Below are 14,716 nucleotides of genomic sequence, written 5' to 3' on the forward strand. Positions count from 1 at the left end.
CTAGGAAAGGCACCTGCCCGCAGTCGCAGAGCCCCGCTGGTTTTCTCCATCGATATTGTACTTTAGTACCTACAAAATCTATAAATTCTTTTATCTATTTTATTTTTAGTTGAATTCAACCATTTGGTGAAATAAATTGTTTGTATTTTAAACTAATTTATTTATTTTTTCTACTAACAAGAAGTCCCCTGATTGAGTATTAAATTTAAAAACAATTTGATAGTTCTATTACAAAGAGAAAGAAAGGTCAGACTATATAAGCGACAAGTAAGTGTGTGGACCATTTCCACTGAACATATTTAAGAATGTGTTGGCAAAATTTAAGCAACATTAATATATTTTACACTTTTGGTTTTCAGAACGAAGTTAGTTGTTAAAGATCTAAGGTTCCTTAACTTTCTCCCTTTATTTAAAGAAAGTTAATTGGCGCACTTTTTCTATCTTTTTCTCCTTATCTGTGGTAATTTGTTGTGTTGAACCAGATACCAAAAGTTAATTGTGTTCAAAAGTTAGTTTCGAACCCACAACTCGCTCTCCACCACCCATGTAGCTCCAGTTCGCATTATATCAATTGGTGACCTTTCTAACTACATCAAAATATTAAAGGTTATACATTGCTATATAGTTCAATACTGTCATAATACATTACGTTTCTTCGATGAGATATCACCTTTATTCTTGAAAGCAATAATTAAAAATAATAATTAGTACTTTAGCATAAACATTTTCCATTGCTTATGTATAGACTTCGGCAAATATGCATATTGCATATTTTGCATATTGTGCATATTTTATGCAAATATTTCATATTTTGGCATATTTGTATAAAAGTTTGCATAAAGTGCATAAAAGTTCAGATTTTTATACTGTATTTGAAAATTTTTAAACATTTTATTTATTTCAATTCTTGTATAAAATTTTGTAGTCAAGAAATGATCTAAGTACGTAATCTCTACAGGTACAAAACATTTACAATTTCAAAGAAGATCAATTTAAGTAGCCCTCAACATTCTTAGAAAGTCTCGGTCACTGAGGCATTCAGTTATTGGATAATCGCTAAGGGTTCGCTCATTTGCATTTTATGATCTAATCCCCAAATCTATCTACAATTTATTGTATCTTAACAGCAGGTAAACGGCTAATAGTTTTGTTCCTAATTTAGGGATTTTCCAAAATCTCCCAGTTTATTGAATTAGGTACCTAAACATTTCTAATTTGATGATCAGATTTGTAAATCATTTTTGTTTTGATATTCAAAGCGTAAACACTCGTTGTGCGTAACAAAAAGGAAGATTGTGATTTTATAATGCCTAAAACAACCAGTGCTTCAACTTGGATTAAACCTTATAAAGAGCTGTCTATGGATATGGGAAAAATCTACTGTTCAGTCTGTGGCAAAATTGTAAGTATCTAATATTTTCTATTAAATATCTAATATTTCATACATACAGGGTGTTTTCAAATGACACTTACAACGTTTGACTGCAGATACTTCTCGAAAAATTGAACAAAACGATATAGTTAATGAGGGGTCAAACTTATTTACTTTTCGAGATACAGGGTGTTAAAATTAAAAAAAATTAAATTCTTTTAGTTAATAACAACAATAACTTTAAAACCAATAAACGTATTCACTTGAAATTTAGTACTCGTAGGTTGTTTTTAAATGAAAAATAGCTTCCTTTAGTGAGAAAAAATTGTCCATGGTACAATACAATGGTGTGTATTTAGAAAAATTTTTTACCTTTACTTTTTTTTATGAAGTCAGCCATTCTAAAACACAATTATTTTTATTGTAATTGAATTAACAAAAAAAAAACTTTTGTTGAATTTTAAAATAAGTTATATGATGTACTAATGGTTAGTAACAAAAACTAATTTGTGGATTAATACTGCATTTAAAACACTTAGCGAGTGTTTTTTTTTCCAAACCAGTTATTTCATTAACCAAAAACACCTTGTATATTTTTATATTTTAAAGGTTGGGTTAAAATAAAGGTTTTTATTTTTATTTATAGATAGCTTGTGAGAAGAAATTTCAGATAGACCAACATGTGAGAACTACTTCACACATTGCAAAAAAAGGAAAAATAGGAGGAAAACATCAAACTTCAATGGCTAAATGTTTCCAATCTACTTCAAAAAAATTAGATGAGCAAGAAACTAAAAATTAGCAAATGTAAATTTTAGTTCGTTTCTAAAAAAATATTGCAAACTTAATGTTCCAAGTGATCGGTCTCTAAGAAGAAATAATGTGAACGGGCTATACTCGTCGGTGTTAATTAATATTAAGGAAGAAATTGCAGATAATTATTTTTACATATCTGTAGACGAAACCACTGATTCCTCAGGAAAGTATATTGCTCATTTATTGATTGGTGTTCTTAAAGAAGATACCTTACCAAAATCTCATCTTATTTCATGCCAGCAACTTGAGAAAACAAATGCTTTAACAATTTCGCGTTTTATACAAGAAACATTAGCAACTTTTTTTCTTCCGACAACTATTCCTTCTAATAAATTACTGCTTATTTTATCGGATGCTGCTCCTTATATGGTGAAAGCAGGACAAAATTTAAAAATATTTTTCCCAGATTTAATACATGTTACTTGTGTAGCGCATGGATTAAACAGAGTTGCAGAGGAAATACGAAAAAAGTTTCCTCTTGTAAATACCATGATATCCAGTGTCAAAAAAGTATTTCTTAAATCTCCTATAAGAATTCAACTTTATAAAGAAATGCTACCTAACATTCCTCTTCCACCACAACCTATTTTAACGCGATGGGGAACATGGTTAGAAGCAGCTAATTTTTATGCAGATCATTTTGTTAAAATAAAGAACATAATTGATACGATAACAGATGAAAGTTCCCAATCTCTTTTGGATTCTAAACAAACTTTTCAGAGTAACTTGCTTCAACAAGAACTTTCATTTATAAAATCAAATTTTAGTTTTGTTCAAAAAACAATTACTCAGTTAGAATCACCAAAACTGTCATTGTTCGAAAGTACAGCATTAATAAAAGAATTTGCGTCATGTTGTCGGAACGTTAGAGGTAATATTGGAAAAGATATTTTAAAAAAATTTGAAGCTACTATGGAAAAAAATAAAGGTTACCATATTCTTTCTGAAGTAGTCAGTGTTCTAGCTGGAAATATTTCGGAAACAATTAATTTAGTACCAAATGTTTTGGTTAGTTTGAAAAATGCTCCCGTTACATCAGTTGATGTTGAACGAAGTTTTTCCATATATAAATATATGTACTCAGACAGAAGCCACAAGTTTTTGTTAGAAAATTTTGAACACCACTTGGTCATTTATTGTTACCATAATTCTAAATAAGTTTATTCATACTTAAAAATGATGTAGTTACTTAAAATAAATGTAAATCTTAATGAATAGTAGGAAATATTTAGTTATGTACACTTTTTTTTTAAATAAAATTGTTACTATTTTACGATTTTTTTATTTATTTGTATGCATATTTTGTAAAATATTTGCATATTTTCGGGTAAACACGTGCATATTTATGCGCATATTTTCTACATTTTTATTTGCATATTTGCCGAAGTCTACTTATGTACATCTTCATCAGGTCTATCAAATATTTGTTTCCATAATGTTTCTCCAAGCAGAGACCCAAAGTGGAGTGATAGTAAAATAAATAATTGATACTTTTCTTTCATTTCTCTGAGATCTACAGAAAAACGCAGCAGCGTAAGATCTTCTGAATGAAAACGTTTTTAAAACTATAACTATGAGAGTATATTTATATTTATTTGGAAAACGTCAAAACAAGATTTAAAAGTTAGATTCTAGTTAAAGATGCACCTGCATCTTAAGATAGATTATCATATCAATTCTGAAAGATTAATTTCCTTTTAAATATTTATTTAGTTTCATTCAAAAAGATTAAATTTAATAATGTTACAATTTTGTATAAATTTTCATAATATCTTTTATCTTATCTTTCAAACTATATTGTCAAGCAAAAGTATAGCACTATCTACATAAATATAACCTGTCACCTTAAATAAAAAGACCCTGAACTGCGGCCGTTCACATTTATTTTTACGTTCACATTTAAGTTTCGTAATCTGCGTTATATCATTATAATAAATTATAAAATAAGTCTACCAATTTGCCGACATATTTTGGGATTGCGAATCTCACAGAGTGAAGGTCGTTTGTCGTTTATTGTATAGTTGTGTTGCGTGTTTACGACTGATAGGTACAGTTTATTTAAACAATGAGCAACCTCCCGGAAGATATTAGTGATTTAATTCAAAAGTCCCTAGGAGAAAAAATAGATAATTTTGAAGTTACAGTGCATGGTACCAATGATAATGGTGAGGGATTTGTTGGAGAAATACTTTTCGTGTCTCTAAAACACAAAATATCTGGTAAAGAAGATCACTTGGTTGTTAAAATAGTATTGGCAAGTGAAGTCGAAACCACTATAGACTTTTTGTCGTCTTCATATATGAACGAAATTTATTTTTACACAGAATTATGGCCAGCGCTGAGGGCATTTCAAGAAAAGTTTACCAAAGTGTTACCTTTGAATATATTAGCTTATTGTTATGGAGAATATAGGGAAAAAGGTAAAGAGAAAATTATTTTAGAAAATTTAAAATACAAGAACTATGCAGTACATCAAAAAAAATTGCCTGTTTCAAAAGAATTATACTCAAAAATGTTTGCGTTATATGGTCGATACCATGCCCTTTCTTTCGCATTTAAATATTACGAAAAGGAAAAATTTCAAACATTAGTAAAACCTTTGTCCAAAAACTGGGAAGGATTTTTAGGTCTAGAAATAATTAAAACAGAAATTGTAGACGATTTTACTATGATAGTGGAAATTTTACGGCGGAATAATGAAAATGATATTATTAGTAAAATTCAACCCTATGTTAAAAATGGTGTTGAAATTTTCCGACGTAGTCTACATTATAAAGGACCAAATTCCGTTGTCGTGCATGGAGACTGCTGGAGCAACAACATGATGTTAAAATATAATGTAAGTTAAAACCATATTTACTTATTTCCCTGCTTTTTTCCTTAACTAAGTCAAGTAATTTAACATTTTTGATATAATCTAATCTAATCATCGATGTTATATTAACTTTAGAAGCGGCTTTCTAAAGCTATTATTTAAGTTTCAGCTATAAAGATGTGAATGAAAAATTTGATCAATTGAATCGATATTTCCTTTGTATGTGTACCTATTTGTTGCCCACCTATCTAACCGTAGTTTATGTCTTGTGTGTTATAATGAAGTCGCTCTGATGAACCCTGAGCGTAAAAAGTCTCCTCTCTGTACAATCCTGAATGAATGAATACTAATAAAAAAAGTTGCAACTACACCTTAGTTTCCGTACCTAATATATTGGATTAAATATATTCCGTATATTGGATTAAATATATTTAAATATATTCGTTCTGCCCAATATTTTAACTTAGAGTATAAGCCGCAAGATGCGATATTTTTTCACCCATTATATATCCAATACATATATATATATATATATATATATATATATATATATATATATATATATATATATATATATATATATGTAAATATATATGTACATATATATATATATATATATATATATATATATATATATATGTATATTTATATATATATATATATATATATATATATATATATATATATATATATATATATATATATATATATATATATATTATACAATAAAGATATCGGCATAGCTCGCAACAAAGAAAAAAAAATATAACAAAATATATGTCGATATCTTTTACCTTTATTTTACTATTAACTCACATTAACCTTTTTCTTATTATATATAAATATATATATATATATATATATATATATATATATATATATATATATATATATATATATATATATATATATATATATATATATATATATATATATATATATAATATATAGGCAGTATATATATATATACTGCCAAATGGAATAAATTAGCTAATAAATAAATGAGGGAATATTAAAAAAAACGGTCAAACACTAGTTGCGCATTTTTTTCCCTAAAAACTTTTTATACGGGGCGTATCAGATAACGGTGGCCAATACCAACTTGCTTATTTTAAATAGAATACCCTGTATATTAATTAATTTTTAGATTCCTCAGATCATTTTAGAAATTTTTTGAATACAATGTCCTATACATATCTTTGACTGTTTCGGAAATATTAAAAATGGTAAAATGCAAAAATTCACATTTAGAAAAGAAAATTATTTATTTGTCTTAATACTTCTTATCTTGACCATTTAGGTCTTGATAATGATAAAGTAAGCAAAAACTAATTAAGCATTCCTTTTTATTGATATGTTAAAAAAAACAAAAATTGTTTGTTTTGGTTTAAAACGCCAATGTTTTATTGTTCCATGACAGAAATAGTTGTCAATGCTATAGTCGTTTGATTTTCATTTACCGCAAGCCAGAAAAATGGATCATTTAACAGAAATGCACAAAATTACAATTATACAGATAACGCTATGCAGATAAAACATGGACGCAAATGGAAGTAACTCGTTTATTTTACGAAGCATTTCTTGTTTTTCCGCACATATCTCAAGGGATATTTAGTTAAATAGAAAAGCAATTCCATGAGCTGGGCCATATTAGGAAGGTAAAAAAAGAAGCTGCCAATGCAATTAAGTCAGGATACCAAATTGGCTGGTATGCTTGAGTTTGAGGAACACCCACAATATCTGTTCGAAAAGCAGCCCCAGTACTCGATATTAGCTATGCATCGGTTATTCGAATATTACAAGAAAACAAAATGCATCCCTATAAAATTATACAAACTCAGGAGCTCACACAAGATGATTTTGACACGAGAACGTATTTTTGTGAACAAATGATGGCAATGTTAGACAGCAATGTGTTCCAAGTAGAACATGTTTTGTTTTCTGATGATTGCACCTTTATTCTTCACGGTCATGTTAATCGGCAACATTGCCGCTAATGGTTTATGGAAAACCCTGGAAAATGGCAATACTCAATACCTTGAGAAGGTTAACGTATGGGCAGGAATTATTAAAGATCAGATCATAGGTCTCTTTTTCATTGATGACAATTTGAATGGCGACAATTATTTAGCATTGCTCCAAAATAATGTAGTGCCAAGGTTGGCCAACTTGTATCCTGATCCAGGAAATCCACAAACTCCAGCGAATATAATATGATTTCAAGAAGATGGAGTATCACTCCACTATCAAATCCATGTCCGGCAGTACCTCAACCAAATATTTCCAAATCGGTGGATAGGAAGGCAAGGATTGAAGGAATGGCCACCACGATCCCCCGATTTGACACAGTTAGACTTTTTCTAATGGGGATATGTGAAAAGTATTGCATACAAAACTAAACCCACTGACTTAGCTGACTTACGAAGACGAATAACGCTTGCGAGTAGATCGATCACATCTGAGATGTTGAGTAACGTTAGAAGAAATTTCTATTCACGGTTAGGGGGTTGCTAAGACGTTCGTGGGGAGCATTTTAAACATCTTCTACATTGACGTTATTGTTTAGATTTGTATTTTTTAATAGTTTTTGAATATGTTGTAGCGACTTTCGGCAAATAGATAATTTTCTTTTCTAAATGTGAATTTTTGCATTTTACTTAATATTTCCAAAACCATCAAAGACAGGTATAGGACATTCTATTCAAAAAATATCTAAAATTATCAGAGAAATTTAAAAATTAATTAATATACAGGGTGTTCTATTTAAAATAAGCAAGTTGGTATTGGCCACTATTATCTGATACACTCCGTATAAAAAGTTTTTATGGAAAAGAATGCGCAACTATAAATACTAATTGACGTGTTCAACAGTTTTTTTGTAATACTCCCTTATTTATTTATTAGATAATTTATTCTATTTGGCTGACACACAGTATATATATATATTTTCTTTCTACGTTTTTTCCTTCTTCACGGTGGTCATGGTTAAAACTCCAATGGCTAAAACTTGAAAACTTAATTCACCCATGAGATGTTTAGAATTCAGAATCTCTATATACTTCCTCGTCTTCACAATTCATTAGCATAATACAGTGAAATCATAGTGTATCATTTACGCATGTAACATTTAAGAGGTCTATTGTGGCTCATCCCTAGGTTAAAATTGTCCTTTCAGTCCAGCCTTTTTATCTAGTCTGTTATGGCCTTTATATATTATGGTGATTCTTCCATGAAGTCGTAGGTCTCGAGTTGAAAATGTTTTAGTGTATTGAGCCTTATCCTATGCAACCCTGGATTTATATCTAGTAGATATGAATGTTCGATATCGTTATTTTGGCTGTGGTAATGAAAGGTTGTAAAACTATAAATGTTTCATTCTCTTTAATACAAGTATATCTAGACACAAGCACCTAAAGTAAACTTACTTTTTTCGTTTTGTATCAGATTCTGAAAACAGTTTCAATCAAATTTGGAGTCAATTTGATTTATTTTTATAAGTTCTTGCAGACATATCACTTAAGACTAAATTTTGAAGCTGCTCGGAAGAGCTTAGTCTTGGTTTTCCTTCATATACATTCAATTCAACTACAATTTCTTCATTGGTTGAAGAGCTGTATGTATACTGGTATTGATCTGACGATAATAAGTGATATGAAAAAAAGAGTTTCTCTCTCATTAATTACTTCATGAAAACATTTCCTAATAATGGAGATACTGAAGAGCACATGGCTAATCCAAGATCTTCTTTATAGTAATCATATTTAGTTTTAAATATATTTTTAAACATGCTCATTGTTTAGTTCCAATTAAGAAACGAATAGTAAATAGATGAATTTCAATTTTAGTAAAGATTAATCGAAAAAAATAGTAATTAAAAACACTTAACACTTTCGCTGCCAAACTTTATTACCGAACGTTCTCCTGTGGTCCTAGGGCTAAGTTTAAGCAGAATACGGTTCTACAAAGTTTTCTACCATTAACGATTTTTCCTTTTTACGGCAAAATGTAAAAAATTTGTACGAAAGCTGCACTCTTGATCTTTACAACTCATTTTTATTTTTGTCAATCTCTGATCAAAAGCTATCGAACTTTTACTGTCCCATATGGACAGTATGTGCTGTATGGACCCCATATTATTATATGAAAGAATAAAATACTTTTAACGTTGTAGTTCCCTTTAGACCTATTTTTTTAACAAAATAATCAATAGCCTAATATAAAAACTGTGTATAAGCAGATTTTATTCAAATTTTTATAAAAAAAAATGGTAAACAATAAGTTAGTCTAAGTAAATATTAGTCTGTGAAGGTGGCTAAAGGTGGCAGACTATTTTGATTAGGTCTTTTTTCGAAAGCTCTATATTTTACGATAATAAACCAAAAACAGGTTGATACAGAAACACTGGATTATAGTACAAACATTTTATTATTACGAAGAAAATCTTACATACTAAAATGCTAAGCCCTTTTCTTGTCCACCACTTTACTCAAAAACCATATTAGATAATTAAAATATTTTTTCGGAATATTATTAGTATTACGTATGAGATTGTCAAGATATACTTTTGGTACAAAAATTCACTTCCGGTTTTGAGATGACCGGAAGTTAAAATTTACTTTAAGTTTTAGACCCCACAATGTATATATGAATCGAAAGGTCTCGTCACAGACAACGTCTCGTCGAGACAAATCTAAATATGTACTTCCGGTTGCAATCCGACACCGGAAGTGACCCAAAACGCGCATAAAACGTCAAGATAGAGCAAATCTGACACCGGATTCGTGATCAGCATGCAAAATTAACTGCTAAATGATATCCATGTCGACATTTGATGAACTAAAAATTACATTCCGGTTTTGAGGTCGACTTCCGGTTTCGTTTTTATTAGTCAAATCAATAGAGAATTCAACGTAGAGTTCAAAAATGTAAGTTCACGAAATTATCATTTATAGTTTTTGAGTTATTGATAAAAATATTTTTACTTCCGGTCATTGTATATATTGTATATTTTTCTCGCAAAATAAAAATTTCATTTAAAAAACTCGATGTCGAGTTTGTCCGCTAGTTTAATTCCTAACTTAGTAACACAGCTAACATTGATCTTAAAATTTACTTGTAGTAAATGCGAGATGTACTAGAAAATAATTAAAAGAGATCGACAATTAAAGTACTTAGCCGAAGGACGCTTAGTAATAAAAAATACTCTGTTTCTCAGAATTTTAAATAAAATTGTCTTTCTAATAGGTATAATAAAAAATACTCCATTTATAAGAATATTGAATATTTCTAAGAATATTGAATAAAATTGAATATTAGAATTGTCAACAATTTTGTAACATTTGAGTACATTTAAGATTTCATTATTAATGTTGTTTTCTTCGTTATTTTTAGGAATTAAAAGAAGTGGACGATATTAAGTTAATTGACTTTCAAATGGCTGCATTAGGAACTCCAGTATACGACCTGACATACGCATTTTATTCTGGAGCAGACAAGGAGACCTTAAATAATTGGGAGCATTTTTTAAAAATATATTATAATAGTCTATCAAAATCCCTAAGAGATTATGATCTTGAAGTAGAGAACATTTATCCTTATGAGACACTCAAAAAGGAATGGAAGGACAATATCCAGTTTGGTTTTATCATGAGTATTATAATTTGGGGTAGTAAATATCTTGATCTAGGTGATGTGGCAAACTTGGCAGTTACAGGTGTAGATGCATATATGGATCTGGAAACGTGTTACTCAAATCAAAATTATGTTCAAGCTATTTTAAACCTCGTGAGACATTTCAATGAAAATGATTTCTTTATTTCATCTTAATTCTGTGTAGAATACATAATTAACATACAGCATTAGTCAATACAAACAGCATCAAATATATAAGTTGTGTACATTTTTGTAAATTTCACAGGTCCTTACAATTTCATCACAAGGACGTAAAAATAAGTAGGCAAATTTAGGCAATAGTTGGAGATTAAATGACGAGATTTTAATCTGTTATTTATTTTTATCAATAATTGAAGCAATTTTGTAGAATATTAGACTGTGATTTGTCGCTCCACAAATTTATTTACTACAAAATTGCTAATTTCGCGAAAGGAAAAATGTAACAAGTTTTACAAGAAAAGTTAAACAATATCACGTCTTATCAAGGAGTCGTTTCATGGCCGATATTTTGTAATACATGGTTTTACGGGCTTGCTAGTCTAAAAATATTTTATTTCTTACTGACCTTTTCTTACATGCTGCTGCAGTGACCAGAAATATGATGTTGCAATGGGCGGGATTGTCTCCCTAAATAAGTTTAATAGATGACTTATGACTAATCGCTAACTCAATGACAAATTCTAATCAGTAAGATACCATTGTATTTCATTATCGCAACAGACATTTCGTCACCTCTGTCATAATTTTAGCTAAAAAATCAAGGAGAAATAATCCCAGAATAAGTCCAAAAAACAATATATTATTGCAAGTTTATGTAAGTATAGACCTTGAACGTCTTTCCACATCAGACTTCTTTTAAGTTTTAGACTTCTAAGAAAGCATATGTTTCGTTACCTGATTAGGCTTTAAACATATTGAGGGAAAAAATAAAACTTAAAAGACAAAAGAAATGAATAAGCGGAATAATAATGAGAAGGAAGAGAAACCACCAACGATTCTTGAAGTTAAAGATGCATTTAGAAAATATCACTACCGCAGCTCATAAAAGAAACATGGATACAGAAATCCCTCCCCAGTAATTGGAATATTGCAATACTTTGCGCCATACACAAGAAAGCGGATATCTTTGAATGCTCTTACCACAGTATCACTTATAATATATTTTGCATAGCAATATGCCATTATATGAACCAATATACAAAGTGAATAGTAGAACAATTCCAGTTTGGTTTCAGAGGTAGTAAATCGGCAATTCATCAGATTACAACCTAGAGAAAAATTTTAGAAAAAAAACACTAAAATAAAATCTACTACAAAGCAGCCTACGACTCTAAATAGAAAAGAAATGTTTAAAGCAATGAAAGACTAGAAGTACCACATCAGTTGGTAAATTGAACAAAATTAACTTCTGAAAATGGTAAATGCAGAGTACGAATCCATGGGGAACTGTCTGAACCTTTTAAAATAAGTATCAAAGTACATAAAACAAAACACAGTTCATGAAAATAAGCACGCAACTAAAAATCCTACGGCAAATTATCATAGAAATCAACGATTAACCGTCGTTTAGGGACCTAGACGTTAACAAAAAGTAACGAAAACATATTAGGATGTAAACAAAAAGAGAAATCAAACGATTTCTACCTGGCGAAACCGAATTTAAATTTTTACCACTGTGTCTTCTAAAACTTGCAAAGCAAACAGCTTGATAAATTACTGGGCCAGGGAATCTAAAATTGCATTCCACATGCCGTTAATCATGGTCAAAATTCGTAGTGAATTCAGTTTCTGGTACTCCAAACGGAGTAAAGTAATAAAACATAATGATGGTAATACATTTTTGTTTCAATACAGGGCAGCAACAAACCGCTTATACGTATTTCGACCTCTTTAGGTCTCCTCAGAGCAGTATAGCCACTGCTCTGAACCAAAACAAAAATCTTTTTCGTCCGAGACAATAGTTATCAAAATAACTATATACGGACGTAACTACGCCATCTAAAAACAAAAAGAGAAATCAAACGATTTCTACCTGGCGAAACCGAATTTAAATTTTTACCACTGTGCCTTTTAAAACTTGCTATGTTATATTAGGATGATATGATATATTAGGATGTCTTCAAGGAAAAGTACTAACGCGAATCTATGGAGTGTTGACTGACAATGAAGTGTGGAGAAGACGACATAACTTCGAACTTTATAGAATATACCAGAAACCATAATAACATATATTAAAATAGGAAATCTGAGGTGGATAGGGCATGTATTACTGATACAACAAATTCCTTGATAGAACCAATGTTCAGAGAAGAAGAGGAAAACAGAGACCAAGCTACCTTGTTAACATCGATGAAGACATGAGAAATATCGAAACACGTGCTTGGCCGAGGACCCGATGAATAGGGACAACTGGAGAGAAATTCTTGAGGAAACTAGGACCCACGCAGAGTTATAAAGCCAGAATCATGATGGGGATAGACCTTGAAGGTCTTTCCATCTTAAACTTCTTTCAAGGTTTAGACTTATAAAAAGGCATATGATTCGTTTCAAAGTTACTTTTGTTACCTGATTATGTTTAAAAAAGACTTTTTAAATATATGTCCTTAGTAGAATCTGCATGTTGCTCTGTTCACTGTTTCTATTTTACAAAGACGATATCTTTTTTTTTCTTATATTAAACACCTACGGTGTTTATACCATTGGAATCTGGTCAACGCTGACCAATTATCAATTTTTATCTGTCTTAATTTACTAAAGGATGCATTATAAGAGCTTACCCTATAGCGTCCTCTTATTTTATCTAACAGCTATGCACTAATACCTAACATGCAAATTCCCAACACAGCACTATGCTCTGCTTTTACACTAATTACACTAACTCAAATGGTTTTGTATGTTTGAGTCTTCTTTCTAACCCAGTATTATCGAGGAGCAGGATGGCCTTGATGTTTACGTGTTTATAGAGCCGTTGTTCGTGACTACCTGCCATCTTCTTGATAATTTTATTTACATATTCCATCTCAAGGTCCTTGTGGAGGTCGACGTTTCTGATGTACCAAGGAGCATCAACGATGTTCCTTAGTAATTTATTCTGGAATCTTTGGATAATCTGGATATTACTTTTATTAGCACAGCCCCAGAGTTGGCAACCATACATCCATACTGGTCTCAGTATTTGCTTGTATATCAGTTGTTTATTATGTGTGGACAAAACTGAATTTCTTCCCATCAGCCAATACATTTTCTTGTAACGGATGCCTAGTTCCTCCCTTTTCTTTTTAATATGGGCTTTCCAGCGAAGCTTTGCATGAAGTGTGATACCCAAGTATTTTGCAGTAGATGCGCGCGGTATTTGGGCATCATTTATTCTAATTGGAATGTTTTGGATTTTTTTGTTTGTAAACTTAACATGAATTGATTTAGAGTCGTTTAGTTTGATTTTCCATTTTTTTTTGTTCACTTGTGGATTTTATCTATTAATAACTGTAACTTTTCTGCTGCTTCTTCACTGGTATCACCTACTGCTAGAATAGAATTATCAGCTGCAAAGGTGGCTATAGCATCATTTTCTAGTTCAGATATGTCGCATGTGTATAACAGGTAGATGGCCGGACCTAATACACTTCCTTGAGGGACTCCTGCTTTAATTTCTTTTAAATCTGTTTAAACGTCTTCTTGTTTGATTCTGAAGTATCTATCAGATATGTATGACTGTGGAATTTCTCAATATTGTCTAGGCATAAAGGATTTCAGTTTATACAGTAAACCTTCATGCCAAGCTTTATCGAATGCCTTAGCTACGTCTAAAAATATTGTACAGCAGACTTTCTTTTCCTCTAACGATTTCTGAATTATCTTAGTAATTCTATGTACTTGATTAATAGTAGATTGTTTATTTCTGAAGCCAAATTGGTGGTTTGAAATCAGTTTTTTCTCTTCTGGAGAGAAAGACGATATCTGAATGGGCATTATTGAGTGATTGTAATTACGTTTCATATTTTTGCAGTTCTAATTTCTGCTTTGCTCTGCTAAGTTCTGCT

General features: G+C 30.5%; 1 protein-coding gene across 1 annotated transcript; it reads left to right on the plus strand.

Annotated features, from left to right (window-relative positions):
- Window positions 1-4,048: 4,048 nt before the first annotated feature.
- On the plus strand, window positions 4,049-11,002 carry LOC140431164 (uncharacterized). The gene is made up of 2 exons (XM_072519076.1): window positions 4,049-5,027; window positions 10,395-11,002. The coding sequence occupies exons 1-2, from the start codon at window positions 4,254-4,256 to the stop codon at window positions 10,827-10,829; spliced, it is 1,209 nt and encodes a 402-aa protein (XP_072375177.1). The 5' UTR covers window positions 4,049-4,253; the 3' UTR covers window positions 10,830-11,002.
- Window positions 11,003-14,716: the final 3,714 nt, after the last annotated feature.

This window comes from Diabrotica undecimpunctata, unplaced genomic scaffold, assembly GCF_040954645.1.
Source record: "Diabrotica undecimpunctata isolate CICGRU unplaced genomic scaffold, icDiaUnde3 ctg00000310.1, whole genome shotgun sequence".
In the NCBI taxonomy this organism is placed as follows: domain Eukaryota; kingdom Metazoa; phylum Arthropoda; class Insecta; order Coleoptera; family Chrysomelidae; genus Diabrotica; species Diabrotica undecimpunctata.